The following is a 19,707-nucleotide window of genomic DNA, read 5'->3' as shown; positions in this document are numbered from 1 at the left end:
TATATTATCTAATCATGATGTCTCCTTAACAACCCTAACCAAAGACTGATATATTATCCTAAATGAAGCAATGAGGCAGCTACTATGAGATCAATTAAACTGCTAGAAACAAAAGCCAAATCTCTCAAATCACATCCTACCATCTCAGAAAAAGAAATGTCAGATTTTGTAGTCTGACATATATATATATATATATATACTTTCAGAGTGGTCATGACTGGAACATCTTAGATTATGTCAGTGGAAACAAAACTGAGCTGCATACAGAGGGACATACAGCTTGTGTAGGATATAAACAAACATCACCGCTGTCCAAGAAGTGTCAATGCTAAGACATGCTTAGAGACAATTACAACACATAACACACATTATATATATATATATATATATATATACATATATATATATATATATATATATATATATATATATATATATATATATATATATATATATATATATAAGGTGCATACTTGGCTGTGTGGTAAGAAGCTTGGTTCCCAACCACATAGTTTTGGGTTCAGTTCCACTGCATAGCACCTTGGGCAAGTGTCTTCTAGCCTCAGGCTGACCAAAGCCTTGTGAGTGGATTTGGTAGATGGAAACTAAAAGAAACCTATTGTATATGTGTGTGTGTGTGTGTGTCTTTGTGTCTGTGTTCGTCTACCACCACCATTTAATAAATGGTATTGCTGATTACATTCCTGTAACTTAGCAGTTTGGCAAAAGAGACCAATGGAATAAGTACTAAACTTTAAAAAAAAAACACATCCTGGAGTTGATTTGTATGACTAAAACCCCAGCATGGCCACAGTCGAGATAACTGAAGCAAGGAACAGATAAAAGATATATACAGACACCCATTCAGCAGACTCCTGTAGTTTCCGTCTCGCAAGTTTTACTCACAAAACAGTGAATCTGAGGTAACAAAGAAAGACTCTTACCTAAACTGCAATGCAGTGAGATCAACCGTGGAATTACAAGGATGAAATTAAAACATTAAGTTATCTTGAAACTATAATAATCCTTTCTACTATAAGCACAAGGCCAGAAATTTTTTGGTGGGGGGTAATTATTTTATAGACCCCATTAGAGATGAAAGGCAAAATCAGCCTTGGCAGAATTTGAACTCAAAATGTGAAGAAGGATGGAATGCCGCTAAGCATTTTGTCCAGCATGCCAACTCATCTTGAAACTATAATAATGATCTCTTTTGATTGAGTACAAGATTAATTATCTATGGAGAGAACAGAGATCTAATGAAATTGACTAAAGTATATCGTATTTATTTTATCAATCACAGAAAGAAAAGCCAACATGTAATTAGAATTACAGCTTGGAACCAAGAAGGACGGAACTCTACAGATTTGACCATCCACTCTGACCTTAAGACTATACTGATAAATATACTTTTCTCCAAATTTATATGAAATTATTTCCATACTGTCTTAATGTCCTGAAAATACCAGTTGCTGAAGATTTCACTAGGAATGTTTTGCATAAAATCATTTGAACCAAACTATATAAATTATAAATTTCTATTAATATTTATCCTTTTCCGTTTCTCTTTTAGGAAATGATGTTGCAGCTTATTCTAAGTCCCTGCTGAAGATAATCTCAAGTATTAATTTACTTGTGAGTATTCAAGAAATTAAGAAAATTCAATCTTTTTAAGGAAACACAAATAAATAAATTAAACTTGATAATTAAGAAATGATAAAAAATGCAGTCTTTAAAAACTTCCAGTCAGATTGACACAGCAACCTTGCAAGTGAGGTTCTTCTCTTGATGTCGAGGTGGTGGCCATTGGTGAATCCAGCAATCATGTGACAGCTACAGCAACCAATGAGCTGTTCACCTTGTTCAACCAGAGCTGAATGGAGATCATTAGAATGTAGTTCATCAAAAACTTTCATTTTTGTTTCTGTTGTTTGCCATAAATGTTGTCTAATGTGAGTCCTGTAAATACCATTATGGTGCCAATCCACTGGCGCTGGGATAATGGGTTTTGAAATATAATTACTGATGTGAGAATGGTGAAGAATTTTCGTGTTGTGGTTAGAATTGAACAAGTGAGAGGCCCAAATTTGGATACAGTTAGGAAAATGAATGTCTGAAAGAGATAAAAATAATCAAAATTAATTCCAATAAAATCATTATGAGTGGAGGGAAGGTGAGGAAGGAGATGCAGGAAGACAGGATGAAGTATTGACGGCCAATCTCAAAACTTTGAACCTTACAAAGGAGATGACAGAGGGCCAGTATATGTGGTGCATTGTTGCATTTGAGAAGACCTGCCCACCACAGCAGAATTGAGATCCTAAAACCAAGGTGCTACATAAAAAGCGTTGGTATGGGTGTTAATACCACATAAAAAACACTGGTGATGGTGCCATATAAAAAGCACCCAGTTACACTCTGTAAAATGGTTGGAGTTAGGAAGGACATCCAGCAGTTGAAATCAAGCACCAAAACAGATTGTTTAACTTGTTATGACTTTTGGCCTTGCTACTTCTTGTCAAGCTGTCCAACCCATGCCAGCATGGGAAACAGATGTTAAATTATGATGATGATGATGATGATGATGCAGATGATTATGTGTGAAATCTAATATTGCTTGATAGCAACATTTCTATTTTCTAGAAAGTTCTACTTGATGTGCCAAAGTCAAGCATGGGCAACTTTTTGAGAAGTGGGCCACATGTGCTATGTATGGATCATCAGGTGTCTTATGCTACTAAAAAAAAAATTCAAGGTAATTTTTCTTTAGACTTGACATTCAGAAAGGCCAGCAATGCACAGTTTGCTCATAACAGGCCTAAACCATTGAGGTGGAAACTAAAGACAGAACAGAGAACCTAAAGAATAAATGAAATTGATGAGAAAATGATCAGAAGTGCAACATTAACATGGAATTTGGGGATTAATCCTTTAGCATTCAAACTGGTCACATCCAGCCCAAATATTTTATGTTTTATATTCAAATTGGCCAGATCTGGCCCCTCACACCTATCCTAGAGTGCCATTCTAAAAAATAAACAAACAATCATGAAAATCTCAAAGCTACATGATAATGTATGATTAATTCAAAAGAATATGAATTAATAAGCATTACATGGGATGAAATAATCTGAATGCTAAAGGGTTCAGATAAAGCTATAATGTTTAAGAAGAATTTAGGGAAAATAAACAAAGGGCTCTGTAAGAAATTATTTACGATTCAACAAGAGCCACTACATGGTTACTTGACTTGCTAAAAATAACAAGCAAATCTTCAAATTACATCCTGTCTTAAGAAAGAAAAGGACATATATAATATAATCCTAGACATTGCTAAAAAATGTAGTATTTGATCAAAAGGTCTGCTCGACTAGATCTGACTTGAAGCTAGACAACATGTTTCATTTGACGACACCAGTTTCATCCAGGATAAGACACCTGAAGATTCATTTATCCCAGCAGTTAGGAGGGCTGGGCTGTATAGATTATGCACATATTACCCAAATATACAGTGAAACACCTACATGCAATTTGAACTCACAGCCTCTGAGTTGGAAATCAAAGAACTCATGCATTTAGCCATCTTTCCTCAAAATGGAAATGAAAAGATGAAAATAATTTACACAAAATCCCAATTCCATGATGCTACAAATGTTGCTTTCAAATTTTGGCACAAGGCCAGCAATTTCATGGGAGTGAGTAAGACAATTAAATTGACCTCAGTGCTCAACTGATATTAAACATTTTGCCTGGCATGATAACAATTCTGCCAGCTCACTACTTCAATGAAGCTACAGATATTAGAGACCAAATCAACTGAAATCTCTCAGTGAAGAATGGGGAAAAAGTTGTCAAAAGTTACCTGTCCTAAAGCACTGGCAATACCAAAGGCAAATATTCCAAGAAGGACACTGGGATGACGAGAGGTAAAGCTTACAAATTCAATTCCTTCACCAGTAAAAATTAATCCTGAAAAATAAACAGAAACATTAACTTAAAAAGATAGAATTAAAGTAAAATAATTTTGAAATATAATCAGTACCAATGACTTAGAGATCTTTTACAATACAAAACTGTATGTTGATGCAGCTTCTACTGGTCTTGTCTTTATGATCTCTGCTGAATGAGAACTTTGATACAGAAATAGCTCTAAGAGAGGACCCACCAATCACTTACACAGAATACACCACATTTTGTTATTTGATTACATTCAATGGTGTGATGTAATGTACAACAAATTAATTGTTCAACAGAACACTTTTACGCTTAACTAGCCTTTATAGCATAAAACCTGACTTAAAATCTAATACAATTCGTGTACAGAGCTTGAACCAGTTATATAATAGTATTTCACAGATCATAAAAATAGTACATAAAGATGTATTCTCAATTATTTAATAAACCTTTATATTGTAATATTATCCTTTTTAGTCCATGTTTTAATAAACCTAGACAACCACAATGAATAACATGTTCTGCTACATTGCAGCCTACACAATATATTGTTTTCACACATACACATATACATACGTAATCCACTCTGTAAGGTGGGTGGTGTTAGGAAGGGCATCCAGCTATAAAAACCCTGCCAAAAGAGAGTGAGGCCTGGCGCAGTCGCCTGTCTAGCCAGCTTCTATCAAACCATCCAACCCATGTCAGTATGGAAAATGGACCTAAAGTGATGATGATGATTCCACTTTATCTTATTTTAACCTCAAACTCTTTAGCATTTAAACCAGTCATACCCAGCCCAATTAATCTACTTGTTTTATGTTCAAACTGGCCATGTCCAGCTTCTCACAAGTATCCTACAATGTCATTGTAAAATTAATAATTACATTATTGAAATCTCAAGGCTATGAGATAATGTATGATTAATTCAAAGCAATGTGAATAACCAAGCATTATATATTTGAGAGAAAAATCTGAATGCTAAAGGGTTAAGCATACCACTCTCTTATAATCAATCCTAACAGAGTTGTTCCCCTTGAACGGAGACGGCCTTGTGTTTATTGATTGTGTAATGTGCTCGCAAGCGACTGAAAAACATTAGCAATCAAATTAGTTTTGAGAAACTCTTGAGTTCTGAATGTAAGTGCTCCATGTTCGTGTCATTTAATAAATATAACTTGTGCCCTGGTGTAGAGTGCTGCGCTCACGATCAGCAGATCATGGTTTCAATTCAATTCAATGGGTGGTGTTTTGTGTTCTTGAGCAAAACACTTCATCTCACATTGCTCTGTGATTGCTTCGAAACCTGGCGTGGCACACAGTACACTCATTCAGGTAACGTCAACATGCTGGAAAACCTCCCCTTGACTGAATCGGGATGCGTTTTTTGTACGCTTCATCAGCGAAAGCTACCCAATCGGCTGGTGTCCGCAACTCCAGCTATATATATATATATATATCATCATCGTTTAACGTCCGCTTTCCATGCTAGCATGGGTTGGACGATTTGACTGAGGACTGGTGAAACCAGATGGCAACACCAGCCTCCAATCTGATTTGGCAGAGTTTCTACAGCCGGATGCCCTTCCTAGCGCCAACCACTCAGAGAGTGTAGTGGGTGCTTTTACGTGTCACCCGCACGAAGGCCAGTCAGGCGCTACTGGCAACGGCCACACTCAAAATGGTGTATTTTATGTGCCACCCACACAAGAGCCAGTCCAGGGGTACTGGCAACGGCCACGCGGCAGACATATATAATGTGTGTGTTCCACCCACATGCAACAAGAAAACTTTTCACATACCCTGCCCCAACAAACCAATCTACATCTCCACATTTCTTCTCTTCTTCACATTTCCTCCTTCATACACTATGCCTAGCTCTCACTCCCCAATCTTGTCCTTACGTCCCTGTTCCCCTGTATCATTGCTACCTGGTAGCCCCCTCGACATTCTATATACCCAGGTTTTCTCCACTCATTCCCCACCTCTACACTCTTTAATCACACTTCCTTCGCAATATCGTGCCACTTATATTATGGCATTTGAACCTCAATGGTATGCCCTGGCACTTGCCACCATCTATATCCCTCCCTTCCTTTACTCAACTATCCCATTTATATTCTGATCCCTTGTGAGTATGCCTGCCACTGCCACCATCTCTATCCTGCTGTCTCCCACTCTCTCCCCTTCTCCTGCACATTTCTCAAGTTGGGTAACCATGTATTTCCTTTGCAGCAGTGCACCTGATTCTGTTTTCATTCCTGATCTCTCTCTCTCTCTGGCCAGGTAACCTTGTACCTCCTCTACAGCAAGACACCTGTCTCTGTCTCTCTACCTCACTGTAACCTTCCATCATCCGACACAAGATCACCTCCCCCAATGCCCCTCCTCTCTCAAGATTTTTTCTTTTTTGTCTTGCAAGTACTTGGTGGCCCAGTCAGTGCAGGTACCACTTAAAAGCACCCAGTCCACACTGTAAACTGGTTGGAATTTGGAAGGGCATCCAGCTCTAAAAACCTAGCCAAAACTGACCTTGCCTGTGCTTTTGCCATGTAAAAAGCATTAAATCCACTCTGCTGAGTGGTTGGTGTTAGGAAGGGCATCCAGCTGTAAAAATCCTGCCAAAATAGTTACAGAAGTCTGGTGCCAGCATGGAAGACACATTAAACAATGATGATGATGATGTGCTGGTGCAACTGTGTGGTTATAAGCTCATGGGATTGCATGTGTGGGCCAGAGCACCATCTTGAGTGATGATGTAACAGTCACTATAGGTTTGAGTGACCCAGGGTAACACTTTCTCATCCAATATTTCCACATAAATTTCACTGTTGACCTTCAGACCAGCACTGATGAAGATCAAGGGCAGCTTGGACCCATCAGATGCAACTGTGGCCCACACCATGAGTGAAGCTGGCTTCTGATGGCATAAATGATTCCAGTTACTGTCAGGCAAGTCTCCTGCATTACATGCATAAGGCCTGTCGGTAGCTGCCTCCACGGTGAAGATCTCGTCTGACCAGGTCAACAATTTGTAAGTGGTATGCTCCATCTCAGCTAACATGGTTTTACCCCTGTCTAGCCGTTTCTTCTTGGAAGCTGCTGAAATTCACTGCCGGGATTATTTCTTGTATGTAGTTAGCTTCAAGTCCTCTTTAAAAATCCTGTGCACTGACGATTTCAAAATATCAAGAGCTTTTGCAGTTTTTCTTGCACTCTTGCAAAGATTTCAGTCCATTTGTTTCTTCACAGTTTCAACAGTTTGTTTCCTACAAGGAACTGGCTTGCTAGAGGTAGTAGCAGACTCCATATATCCTTTCCAAGTATTGAACACTGTTTCACGGCACACATTCAACTGTGGCACACATTCAACTGTGACACACATTCAACTGTTTTGTTCTGTCCTTGTTGCTTACTCCAGCTGTTTTCAAAGTGACAATCTGGTTACGTTTTGCTTTTGACACCATGATTGTTTACAAACCTGTTAAAGATGAACAAAAGACAGATACAAATCTTTATCTAATATGTAGATAAAATTACCTGAACCATACCTGAACCAATATTCTTTAGAGAGAGTTTTAAACATGGCTAAATCTTTCTGGGACATCCTGTATATATAACATTACAATTAGCATCTTCATCATTTAACATCATCCATGTTCCATGCAGCTATGGCTTGGACTATATAAATAATTAATGGATGAATGCAGGCATGTATGTAAATAAAATGTAGGCTCTCCAAAATGAAATAACTCACCAAATAGGAGCCAAAGAACTGAGAAAGCATTCATAAAAAACATCATGTTATGTGCATTGGTTGGTGCCTTTGCCCTCATTCTATCTTGGATTGCTCCTGTCAGGCCATCCATGGTCAGAGAAATCAGCTGCAAAAGGAATAAAAAGAAGTCTCTCATCAGATTAGTTCAGTTGTTTGAGGTCTGAGTGTGGTATTTTCATAACCAAATCCCCAAAAGTTTACACAAGTATTAGTTTAGAAATAAAGGAAACATATTCAAACTACTAATTCTAGGTTTAAAACTGAGGAATGTGGCTGTGTTGATAAGCGCAGGTGTGGCTGTGTGGTAAGACGTTTGATTTCCAACCACATGGTTCTGGATTTAGTCCTGTGTGGCACCTTGGGCAAGTGTCTTCTACTATAGCCTCAGGTGAACCAAATCCTTGTGAGTGGATTTGGTAGATAGAAACTGAGAGAAACCTGTCATATATATGCATGTGTATGTGTGCATGTGTATATATCTGTGTGTGTGTGTGTGTGTGTGTGTGTGTGTTTCAGTCCCACTGTGTGGCACCTTGGGCAAATGTCTACTATAGCCTCAGGTGAACCAAATCCTTGTGAGTGAATTTGGTAGACAGAAACTGAGAGAAGCCTGTCATATATATGCGTGTGTGTGTGTGTGTGTGTCATTGTGTCTATATGTCCCCTACCACCACTTGACAACTAGTGTTGGTGTGTTTATGTTTCCTTAACTTAGCAGTTTGGCAACATAGACCAATAGAATAAATACTAGGCTTAAAAAATAAATCCCAGCATCAATTTGTTCAACTAAAACCCTTTAAGGGAGTGCCCCAGCATGGCCAGTCAAATGATTGAAACAAATAAAAGATAATAGTCACACACCCACATACAAGCATGTCTGAATAGTAAAAACTACATGGTTCCAGGTTCAGTTACACCATATGACACCTTGGGTAAGTGTCTTCCACTAAGGTCTCAGGCCAACCAGAGCCTCATGAGTAGATTTGGTTGATGGAAGCCTGTCATATATATGTGTGTGTATTTGTTCCCCAGCACTACTTGACAACTTGTGTTGGTTTGTTTATATCCCCATAACTTGGTGATTCAACAAAAGATACCAATAAAATAAGTACCAGGCTTAAAATCAAATATGTGCTGGAGTCAATTTGTTTGACTAAACCATTCAAGGCAATGCCCCAGCATGGCCACAGTCCAATAACTGAAACAAATAAAAGATGACAGCCATGAGGTTAATTACCTTACCAAGGAGGAGATTTCTACTTAACATAAAACCAGAGCTATGCAATGGTACTTGAGAGCATTTACAAAAGTTCATATTTATGGGAATAATGCTTGTTTCAGTCTGACTGAAAAACCACAGGTCCCACCATTTATATTTTTTTTCTCCTTGTTTCTCTCCTTATTTCTTTCTGTGTTCCTTTCAGTTGAAGAGCGTAGCTCAAAACGTTAAAGACTTTCTCTATTCCCGAGCGTTAAACTAATACATCCATTTGTTGTTTACACCACCTGTCCTCGTCTGTTGTTTTTTTCGTAAATTCTCCCACCACCTACTTCATAGTTAAGTGTAGTTAGTATAGTACTGGATTAACAGGTTTAAAATAATAGTAATTTTATCATTAAAAAGAATCAGATTATTTTCAAGAAGACAAGGGATATTCCATTACCTGGAAATGCTGTGTTGGCATGACTTTTAGTTTAACCTATTTTTTCTCTCCATAAACGTGACCATCGAAAACTATTTACCACAAATCATGAGCCACTACATAGCCACATGGCTTGCTAGAAATAAATTCCTCAGGTTTTTATTTACTGAAGAACAGAAGGAAATAATTGAATTTACCTCTTAGTTGGGGAAAGAAAACAAAACTAGCAGCCATTGTCAGCAATTCACGAAGGGGAGATAATTTCGAGAAATTCAGAATTAATCTTTAAAATATTTTTCTCACACACAAGGGAAAATTTTATCTTTGTTGGCGGTGACAGTGGCTGCAATTGACATGCTTCAGTGCTAGAAATAGCAGCACAATCTCCCTCAAACTACACCCTATTGTCACAGAAAAAGAAACATACGGGACAGTAAGTAAAAAGACAGAAGTGTCATGGCTGGAATGCCTTTGGTTATAAGTCTGTGCAATCAGGGGTGACCTGAGTCTAAACAATAATAACTATACTTATTTCATTTAGTTATCAATATTTCTTTAAAAACAAACAGAAAAAAATCTAGTCACTATCTCTTGCTACCTCCAGCCTCACTGCTTTCCCTCTTCAATTATGTTGTCTTCGCTATCTTGCACCCCCACTCCTTACCAACAACTATGGTCACTGACTTCTTCCTTATAAAAGTATGGTTACTATCATATTCTCTGTCTCCACTGCACTCATGATAAGTGACCTAACCTTTGCTACTATGGCCACTGCTTTGCCTCTACCACCAACTGTAGCTATGGTCATGGACTACCCCTCTGCAAATATAGTACTTTCAAATTTTGGCCCAAAGCCAGCAATTTGGAGGCAGGGGTTTAGTCAATTAAATGAACCCAGTGCTCAAAAGGTACTTTATTTTATCAACCCCAAAAGGTTGACAAAGTTGACTTAGGTGGGATTCAAACTTAGAATGTAATGTATCAGCTGAAGTGCCACTAATCATTACGTCTGATGCACTAATACTACTCATTCATAACACAATACTGAAACAGGAAGAAGATGTGGTCTACCTCTTATCTTCTAGGGTGACAGCACCTCCAGATAACAACTAACTCCAAACCAGCTAGCATGAAACGGGAAAATGACCTAATGTCAAATACTAGACAGGCTTTTGACCATAAGTTGCCATTTTTCTGGTGAGGAGAACATGACAATAATGATTTCACAAGGCCAGCAATTTCGAGGGAATGGTTAAGTCAATTACATTACCCCTAGTGCTCAACAGGTACTTATTTTATCAACCCTCTCTAAAGGATGAAAGGTAAACTTGACCCCAGCAGAATTTGAAAACATAAAGATGGACAAAATGTCGCTATGCATTAAGAATTCTGCCAGCTTGCTACCTTAGCAAATAACAATAATGATGATTACACTAATATATTACAATAACTCTTTTGCTAAGTATCTAATGAATTACATCAATCAAACCATTTAATGAACTAAAAACATAATGGCAGTTAACAAATATGTCCATGTCATTATTAGAGTAATTGGATTGATTCACAATCACCTCTGTAAAGACACAAACAGATTACCAATAAAGACAACTTTTTTTGTTGTCTCTAGGGAGAGTCATTATGCCAATATTAATAACACACACACAGGTTCAATTCAACTCCTTCGATCATTTCTTTAACTTGTTGGATAAACAGTCAATCAATTAAATAGTTGGATAGATATTTAACTAACTGACTAACAATATAGGAGTAGAATTGAACTTATGCATGTGTTATTAATAGTGGCGTAATGATTCTCCCAAGACACAACAAAATTTGTTTCAACACACCAATTCACATCAAGAATCTTGCAAACCAAATACTAAAATGAAATAGACATAACCTTTATCAAGATATTGGGTCTGTAAATGTTTCTAGAGCAATCTCAAACAGCACTTATTAACCTTGTATATTTGTGTTTTTCATGTAGCTATTTATTTTTAATAAAAAAAAATTATAAATGCACTGGCCTGGATTTGAACTGATAATTCAAATACTCCCAGTCCAGCATTATAACCATTCAGCAACCACATATTGTATTTAACAGTTGTCACCGCATACTTACAAGTAAAATCTCACCCATTCCAAACGCATGGGGTTTTGAGTCTTCGGCTTTACTGTCTTTGTACAAAAACAATGCAACTCCTGTAACAATGAGTAAAACACATAGGTATTTAGCAGCAGGATACCGTTTTCTGGCCAGCAGCACACCAAGAATCATAACTGGAATTGGTTTCACAGATTTCCCAAGGACCTGGCAAAACAAAAATATCAAAATCTTCAAAATATAATAATTTTAAAATGTAATTGTTTTGATATCTAATCAACCTGAGACCATCATTTTTGTTTAACATCCACTTCTCCATGGTGATACGAGTTGGATGGAATTTTTTTTTTTTTTGATAGTATTAGACAACTGGATGCCATTCGTCTCTTCTATTATGCCTATTTTAAAAACAAGTGCCCCTGGACTGGCTCTTGTGCGGGTGGCACATAAAATACACCATTTTGAGCGTGGCCGTTGCCAGTACTGCCTGACTGGCCTTCATGCCAGTGGCACATAGAAGCACCCACTACACTCTGAGTGGTTGGCGTTAGGAAGGGCGTCCAGCTGTAGAAACTCTGCCAAATTAGATTGGAGCCTGGTGTAGCCATCCAGTTTCACCAGTCCTCAGTCAAATCGTCCAACCCATGCTAGCATGGAAAGCGGACGTTAAACGATGATGATGATGATGATATATATAAACTCTACTGTCTAAACCTTTTAGCATTTAAACCAGCCAAAATCCAGCAAGAATATTCTACTTGTTTTATGTTCAAACAGAACAGATCCAGCCCCTCACACCTGCCCTACAATGTAATTCATTTTAAAAAACAAACAATCACAACATCAAAATCTCAGAGTTGACAATATAGGATTCAAAACAATGGGAATAAATAAGCATTATTGAATGCTAAAGAGTTAAACTGTTTATATTTAAGATAAGCCTTCCTTTTATCAAAGAACTCGTCTGTTGTTCAAGGGCTTAATAAGACCTACTAATGAAGACAGCAAATTATATTATTTCATGAACGCTGTTCAAATTCTTGATTATTTTCAAAATTAATTAGATGTTTAATTAGAAATATGTTCTTAAAATGGTTAACCTTCATAAGACAATATTTTCAAGCAGAACTAATAATGATGATTGTGACTACATATACATAATTGCATGCACACACACAGCATGACCGTAGCCACTTGGCTGAAACACATAAATAAATAAATAAATATATATATATATATATATAAGAACGATGTTATTTCTAAAAATAATAACAAAAGCCATATAGGCAAATTAATAATTATATATAAGATATATAAATATTTATATATACTAGGGTACTACATAAGCACCTGCTTTGCTAAAAATAGAAGTCAAAATACTTCTAAACCACGGAAGAATCACTTGTATTAATCATGCCTGTATTAATTTTGTGATTCTTCTGTGGCTTAGAAGTATTTTGACTTCTATTTTTAGCAAAGCAGGTGCTTATGTAGTACCCTAGTATATATAAATATTTATATATCTTATATATATCATCACCATTGTCGTTTAATGTCCACTTTCCATGCTGGCATGGGTTGGACGGTTTGACTGAGGGCTGGCAAGCCAGACAGCTGCACCAGGCAATGTTTTTACAGCAGGATGCCCTTCCTGACGCCAACCACTCCGAGAGTGTAGTGGGTGCTTTTTAGGTGCCACTGGCATGGGGGCCAGTCAGGGGGCCAGTCAGGGGGCACTGGCAACGACATACACACATAAATATACATATATGCTTAAGTGGAACGTTAGAAGCACATCGAAGCATGATCGTTGCCAGGGCCGTGGATTGTCTCCCATACCGGTGACACGTGAAAAGCACCGTTCAAGCGTGATCGTTGCCAGCATTGCCTTAGCAGCACATGTGCCGGTGGCACGTGAAAAGCAACATTCGCACATGGTTGTTGCCAGTGCCTCTGGACTGTCCCTCGTGCAGGTGCCACGTAAAAAGCACCCACTACACTCTCGGAGTGGTTGGCGTTAGGAAGGGCATCCAGCTGTGGAAACTTTGCCAGACCAGATTGAGCCTGGTGCAGCCTCTGGCTCACCAGTCCTCAGTCAAATCGTCCAACCCATACCAGCATGGATAGCGGACGTTAAATGATGATGATATATATATATATATATATATATATGGGTAGAGGTAGGGGTCCACCAAGGTTCCGTCCTCAGCCCCCTCTTATTTACCATAGTCCTCCAGGCAATCACAGAGGAGTTCAAGACAGGTTGCCCCTGGGAGCTCCTCTATGCTGATGACCTTGCCCTAATTGCGGAGTCACTATCAGAACTAGAGGAGAAGTTTCAGGTGTGGAAGCAAGGTCTAGAATTGAAGGGCCTTAGAGTCAACCTAGCTAAAACCAAAATCCTAATAAGTAGGAAGGTCGATAAAACACAAACCCCTTCAGGTAGATGGCCCTGCTCAGTATGTAGAAAAGGAGTAGGTAGTAACTCTATAAGATGTACCCGGTGCAAGCTATGGACACATAAGAGGTGCAGCAACATCAAAGGCAGGTTAACTAGCAAGTTAGTTTTTGTTTGTGGCAGATGTTCAGGTGCAATAAAGACTGCAAACAAACAGGAAACAACTTCTATCTCATTCCAGGGTGAAAAACTAGAGGTAGTCGATAGCTTCCGCTATCTGGGCGACCAAGTTAGTAGTGGGGGTGGGTGCGCTGAAAGTGTAGCTGCTAGAATAAGAATAGCCTGGGCAAAGTTTAGAGAGCTCTTACCCCTGCTGGCGACAAAGGGACTCTCACTCAGAGTAAAAGGCAGACTGTATGACGCATGCGTACGAACAACCATGCTACATGGCAGTGAAACATGGGCTGTAACTGCTGAGGACATACGTAAGCTCGCAAGGAATGAAGCCAGTATGCTCCGTTGGATGTGTAATGTCAATGTGAATACCCGTCAGAGTGTAAGTATCTTGAGAGAAAAGCTGAACATTAGAAGCATCAGTTGTGGCGTGCAAGAGAGACGATTGCGCTGGTATGGACATGTGGTGAGAATGGAGGAGGATAGCTGCGTGAAAAAGTGCCACACCCTAACAGTTGAGGGAACCCGTGGAAGAGGTAGGCCCAGGAAGACCTGGGCTGAGGTGGTGAGGCAAGACCTTCGTACATTGGGCCTCACCGAGGCGATGACTACGGACCGAGACCTTTGGAAATGTGCTGTGCGTGAGAAGACCCGGCAAGCCAAGTAAGATCGTTGCCAGTGCCCCTGGACTGGTTCTTGTGCGGGTGGCACATGAGATGCACCATTTTGAGCGTGGCCGTTGCCAGTACCGCCTGACTGGCTCCTGTAGGATTTTCGAGCGAGATCGTTGCCAGTGCCCCTGGACTGGCTTGTGCGGGTGGCACATAAAAGACACCATTTCGAGCGTGGCCGTTTTCGTGCGGGTGACACGTAAAAGCACCCACTACACTCTCTGAGTGGTTGACGTTAGGAAGGGCATCCAGCTGTAGAAACTCTGCCAAATCAGACTGGAGCCTGGTGTTGCCATCCGGTTTCACCAGTCCTCAGTCAAATCGTCCAACCCATGCTAGCATGGAAAGCGGACGTTAAACGATGATGATGATGATATATATATAGGCGCAGGAGTGGCTGTGTGGTAAGTAGCTTGCTTACCAACCACATGGTTCCGGGTTCAGTCCCACTGCGTGGCACCTTGGGCAAGTGTCTTCTACTACAGCCTCAAGTCAACTAAAGCCTTGTGAGTGGATTTGGTAGACGGAAACTGAAAGAAGTCTGTTGTGTGTGTGTGTGTATATATATATATATATATATATATATGTATGTGTGTGTATGTGTTTGTCCCTCCAACATCGCTTGACGACGGACACTGGTATGTTTAAGTCCTCATAACTTAGCAGTTCGGCAAACAAGACCAATAGAATAAGTACTAAGCTTACAAAGAATAAGTCCTGGGGTCAACTTGCTCGACTATAGGCAATGCTCCAACATGCTCACAGTCAAATGACTGAAACAAGTAAAAGAATATACATACATACATAAACATATACATACATATGGAGTGGGGAAAGGGATAAAACATTGCTTACCTGTGTTGGATAATTGACATGTTGTAAAGAATGGTTACTTGCTAACATTGCCAAGAGATAAGTGAGAGAGCAGAGAGCATACAAAATCTTTGGAGTAGAGTCTTTTGGAGAATGGAACACTGACATGGCTGCAAGGGAAAAGAAAGATGACACAATATAAATTATTGATCTTTCCTTCAGCCCTTCAAACTACAACAGAGAAAGAGTTTTAATTAATTTTCTAAGGATTTAGACCTTAAAAATGATTTTTGAAAGTCATTACAAAAATAACACATTAGATATATATTTACATGTTTTTGATGAGTTTTAGACTAAATCAGCTTAACATGTCCACACTATTTCATCTCTGGTATTTCTATTTTCTACACCATGTTCCTCACCTGAGTCCACATGCCAAAACTTCACATGCTTCTTACAGAAACTTAGCTCATTCAGATTATAAATTCCTTATACTAACCTTGAACAAGCTAGGTTTCTGTAAAAAAACCTAGGGCCTCACATAATGACAATTTATGTAACACCTGCTAAATGTGTTGTGTACATTTTCTTTCATTTGACCACTCACCACATAAAATGACCACATGAAAATTTAACTGAGTTTTCAAATTTTTAAAGACCTGCATCATTTATATTCACAAATGCACATCTAATAAATTATTAGAACAACATGCAATGAACATAACAGCTCGGAATCTTCTGTGATACAACTTGCTGGATAATATTATGAAAGCAGTGCAAGGAATTTAAATCACTGTATATAATTGATGTGCATTACTCAACACAAGTTAAGGTTGGTGCCATTTGGTGAGTATAACACAAGCATGTTACATAAGTGAGAGAGAGAAATGAACTTGGTGAGACAAATGAAATAGATTCCCTTTGATAGCTGAATGGCTCTGGCCTAAAGTTTAATTTGTTAGCTTTTATAACTATAGACCACTCTTCTAGAATCATTTGTTTGGCAGGTTGCAACATCACCCACAAAAAAATCAACCAGTGCTGGCTGATTTGGTGATAATGCCTTTTATGGCAACACTTTTCTTTTTATTGAGATCCATTAGGTCTTGATTCTGGCTTGAAGAACAATGAGAGCAATGGTTCAAATCCCAGCAGGGACCTTGCTACATATATAATTTCCTTTTCTAATGCAAGAAATGTTGTACAAACAAATACTGAACTCAGTCACTGGCAATAATGGCATGTTACATGCAAAGAGATAATCTCAAACTGATTGTGGACCATTTATATAGTCTGCAAGTTATAAAACATATGTTTGAGGCCATTACCTTTGATGTTAACTGATTAACTGTTCAGTAATTTAATGCTGGAGTTCAGGCCTGTTTGATTGATGTATAAAATCATTGCTGAAAATTATATTATTTCACTTTATTTTATGTGTGACTATTAGATAGTTAAAAGATTATATTATGATCTTTATAAGTATATTGTAATAATATAATTACAACTCCTACTACCATACACTTTTCCTCCAATTACTGAAATCTGAAATGCATGTCAACATAAAATTGATTTTATAAGTAATTATACTTACACAACTTGGAAGCAACCACATTGATGATACACTGGATAAAAACCAAAGCTAAAGTATAGGTAAACTTCTCTTGATTCTCACCTTCTCCATATTTACCCTTGGTTCTACAAAAATTGGGCCGAAATAAAGACAGAAGCGTTATAAAAGTGTGTGAACATGTATACTTTTACACAGAAAACCATTGCAACTTTCTGGAATTTTCTCCTCATCTCATTCTCCTACAAGAATCAACCTAGACTTTCAAGCTGAACATTAATCATATCAAACTGTGAAAAAAAAACACTAAACTTTATATATTAAAATATATTTGGTCTTGATTCAGAGTTAAAACTAAAATTTAGAGAAGTAGCACATTTGCAAGTTTGTATGAAATTAATGATGATCATAATAATGGTGAAAACTAGGGAATTTCAGTAGCAACAAGATATTTAGCCTTGTTATAGTTGAGTTTTGTAACAAATATAATCAAAATATATGTTTACTGATATTTTCTTTGAAAACATGTTATTGTTCCAAGCAAAGTTTTAAAAAGATACTGGATTGGAGAGGAGACAAGTGAGAACCAGAAAGAGGCGGGTGGAAAGAGTCAAACAGAAAATAAGAAAGAAAATTTGTCAAGAGTAGAAAGTTTATAACAGGCTATTCCCGGAAGACTGGAGAATTAAGTAAACCAGAGATTGGTAAGCTTAGTTCAAACAAGAAAGAATGGTCATACACAGAGACTGATAGAAACAATAACACAGTAGATGTGAATACACGAACCAAGAACTCGTAGGCCGACACCGGCGATTCTTTACATTATGATCGTAAATTCAAATAAAATATATAATGCACAACAGAAGTTTAAAACCAAGATTTCTTGCTTCGGTCCATAAAGTATTGGATAAAACATAACCATCGCTAATTATATATTCTATACTATAACATGATTAGACTTAATTTTTGAATCATCGTTTATTTAGAAAATTGAATTGTTTTTGTTTGTATCGTGTAAAGGCTCTCCTGTACAATACGGTCCCGCCGACTCTCATTATTTTCAATACTTTGATCAGTCATTGTTTACCTTTTATTACTTCAGTTTAACACAAATAACTTGAGAATTGAGACACCAGCAACTCAAACTGATCTTAGAGATGTCGCGCATTATTAATGTGTTCTTGTATGTTTGAGTTATTTCGAAATAAATTCAACCAAGCGAAGTGAAGAACATTGAAACCAAATGTCGGTTTGTATCTAAAGAATCAAAGTATTCAGTCAGTATTATATATTTCATTACTGGTTTCAGTTTGTATGGAGTTTACTTTTAATGGTTTGCATTTACAGCCGTAATAAACGCTGTTGGTACAACACCTCACAGAATAAGGTAGGCGAGAAAGTTCAAAATACTCCGGTAAAATTCTGGTTTAAGCACCCCATATAACTTTTTATCTTCTGAAATTTTCAGAAAATTTTTGCGAATGTGTTCTGCACACAGGAATTCACACGATTAAGCAAAAGCAATTTTGCGTGTGATTTAAGGGCGATTTGGCTGTTGTATTTAGCACATCTCACAACCAGCTGATATCCTTCCTTGTTTCTTAGTCACTTGGGTATGTATTTATGCTTTTTCAGAATTCCGCGAATATTCTTTGGCACCGTCACAAATAGAATAGGTTATAAGATAGCAGTAAGAAAATAATTTAGCAGAAACGAGTTTATATGTGAGAAAGTTGAAATTACTCTTTACCACCGTCACAAATACAATATATTTAACAGATAAAAGTAACACAAAATGATTTGGCAGTAATAAAAGTTTATGTGTCTCTAAAAGGTATTTTATCATCGCCATACAGAAGTTATTTGAAAGTAACGCCTGTTTGTTATTGTTGATTATAAGGAAGTCATCTGTCATACTTACATTTTCTCCTGTAGAATACCGTAGAAAAAATAACACACCAAGATGCCCAGACTGCAAAAAAACAACATTCTTTTATTCTCTGTCGCCATATCGTTTCTTTCTATGGTCAGACTAACCTGCCGAGCTGATGCCGAAGTATCTTTGAAATCCAATTTTGCTTCTCTCTGTGATTGTGACATGTGCCCGGTATAGCTACGTGTACTTCCGCTAAACTGTAACGCTACGTCAACTTCCGGTTCTACATGCAACCGGGCTCCTGACCGAACACGTCGCACTGATTGCTCTATAACTGTGTATGTGTGTCTATGTAGGTGCTTGTATCTCTCTCTTTCCCTCTATATATGTGTATATATATATATATATATATATATATATATATATATATATTAATAATAATAATATAACAACAAAAGAATGAATGAGAGCTTGATATTATGTAAAATAGAGGAATTTATCTATACATATATGTGACAACTTGTTGGTTGTCATAATAATGTATATATGTGTGTATGTGTGTGTGTGTGTATAAAATCTACACTGATTGTTTATCTGTTTCTTTAGTTTCCAATAAATTCCATCAAAAGTCTTATTATAATATGCATTATAACGGTTCCGTTGGTTATTTGGCCAAATTCAACGTCTATTTTTTGCTATCTTCATTGCTCTTTTATCAAATATATTTGT

General features: G+C 37.7%; 1 protein-coding gene across 1 annotated transcript; it reads right to left on the bottom strand.

Annotated features, from left to right (window-relative positions):
• Positions 1-745: 745 nt before the first annotated feature.
• On the bottom strand, positions 746-19,315 carry LOC106876680 (solute carrier family 35 member B1). Its single transcript, XM_014925314.3, has 7 exons — positions 19,024-19,315; positions 17,127-17,230; positions 15,575-15,702; positions 11,495-11,683; positions 7,709-7,835; positions 3,863-3,969; positions 746-2,113 (listed from the first exon to the last, which is right to left on the bottom strand). The coding sequence occupies exons 1-7, from the start codon at positions 19,200-19,202 to the stop codon at positions 1,913-1,915; spliced, it is 1,035 nt and encodes a 344-aa protein (XP_014780800.1). The 5' UTR covers positions 19,203-19,315; the 3' UTR covers positions 746-1,912.
• Positions 19,316-19,707: the final 392 nt, after the last annotated feature.

This window comes from Octopus bimaculoides, chromosome 16, assembly GCF_046866305.1.
Source record: "Octopus bimaculoides isolate indiv1 chromosome 16, ASM4686630v1, whole genome shotgun sequence".
Taxonomy (NCBI): domain Eukaryota; kingdom Metazoa; phylum Mollusca; class Cephalopoda; order Octopoda; family Octopodidae; genus Octopus; species Octopus bimaculoides.
The sequence above is the reverse complement of the archived record's forward strand: the minus strand, read 5'-3'. Positions and strand labels throughout refer to the sequence as shown.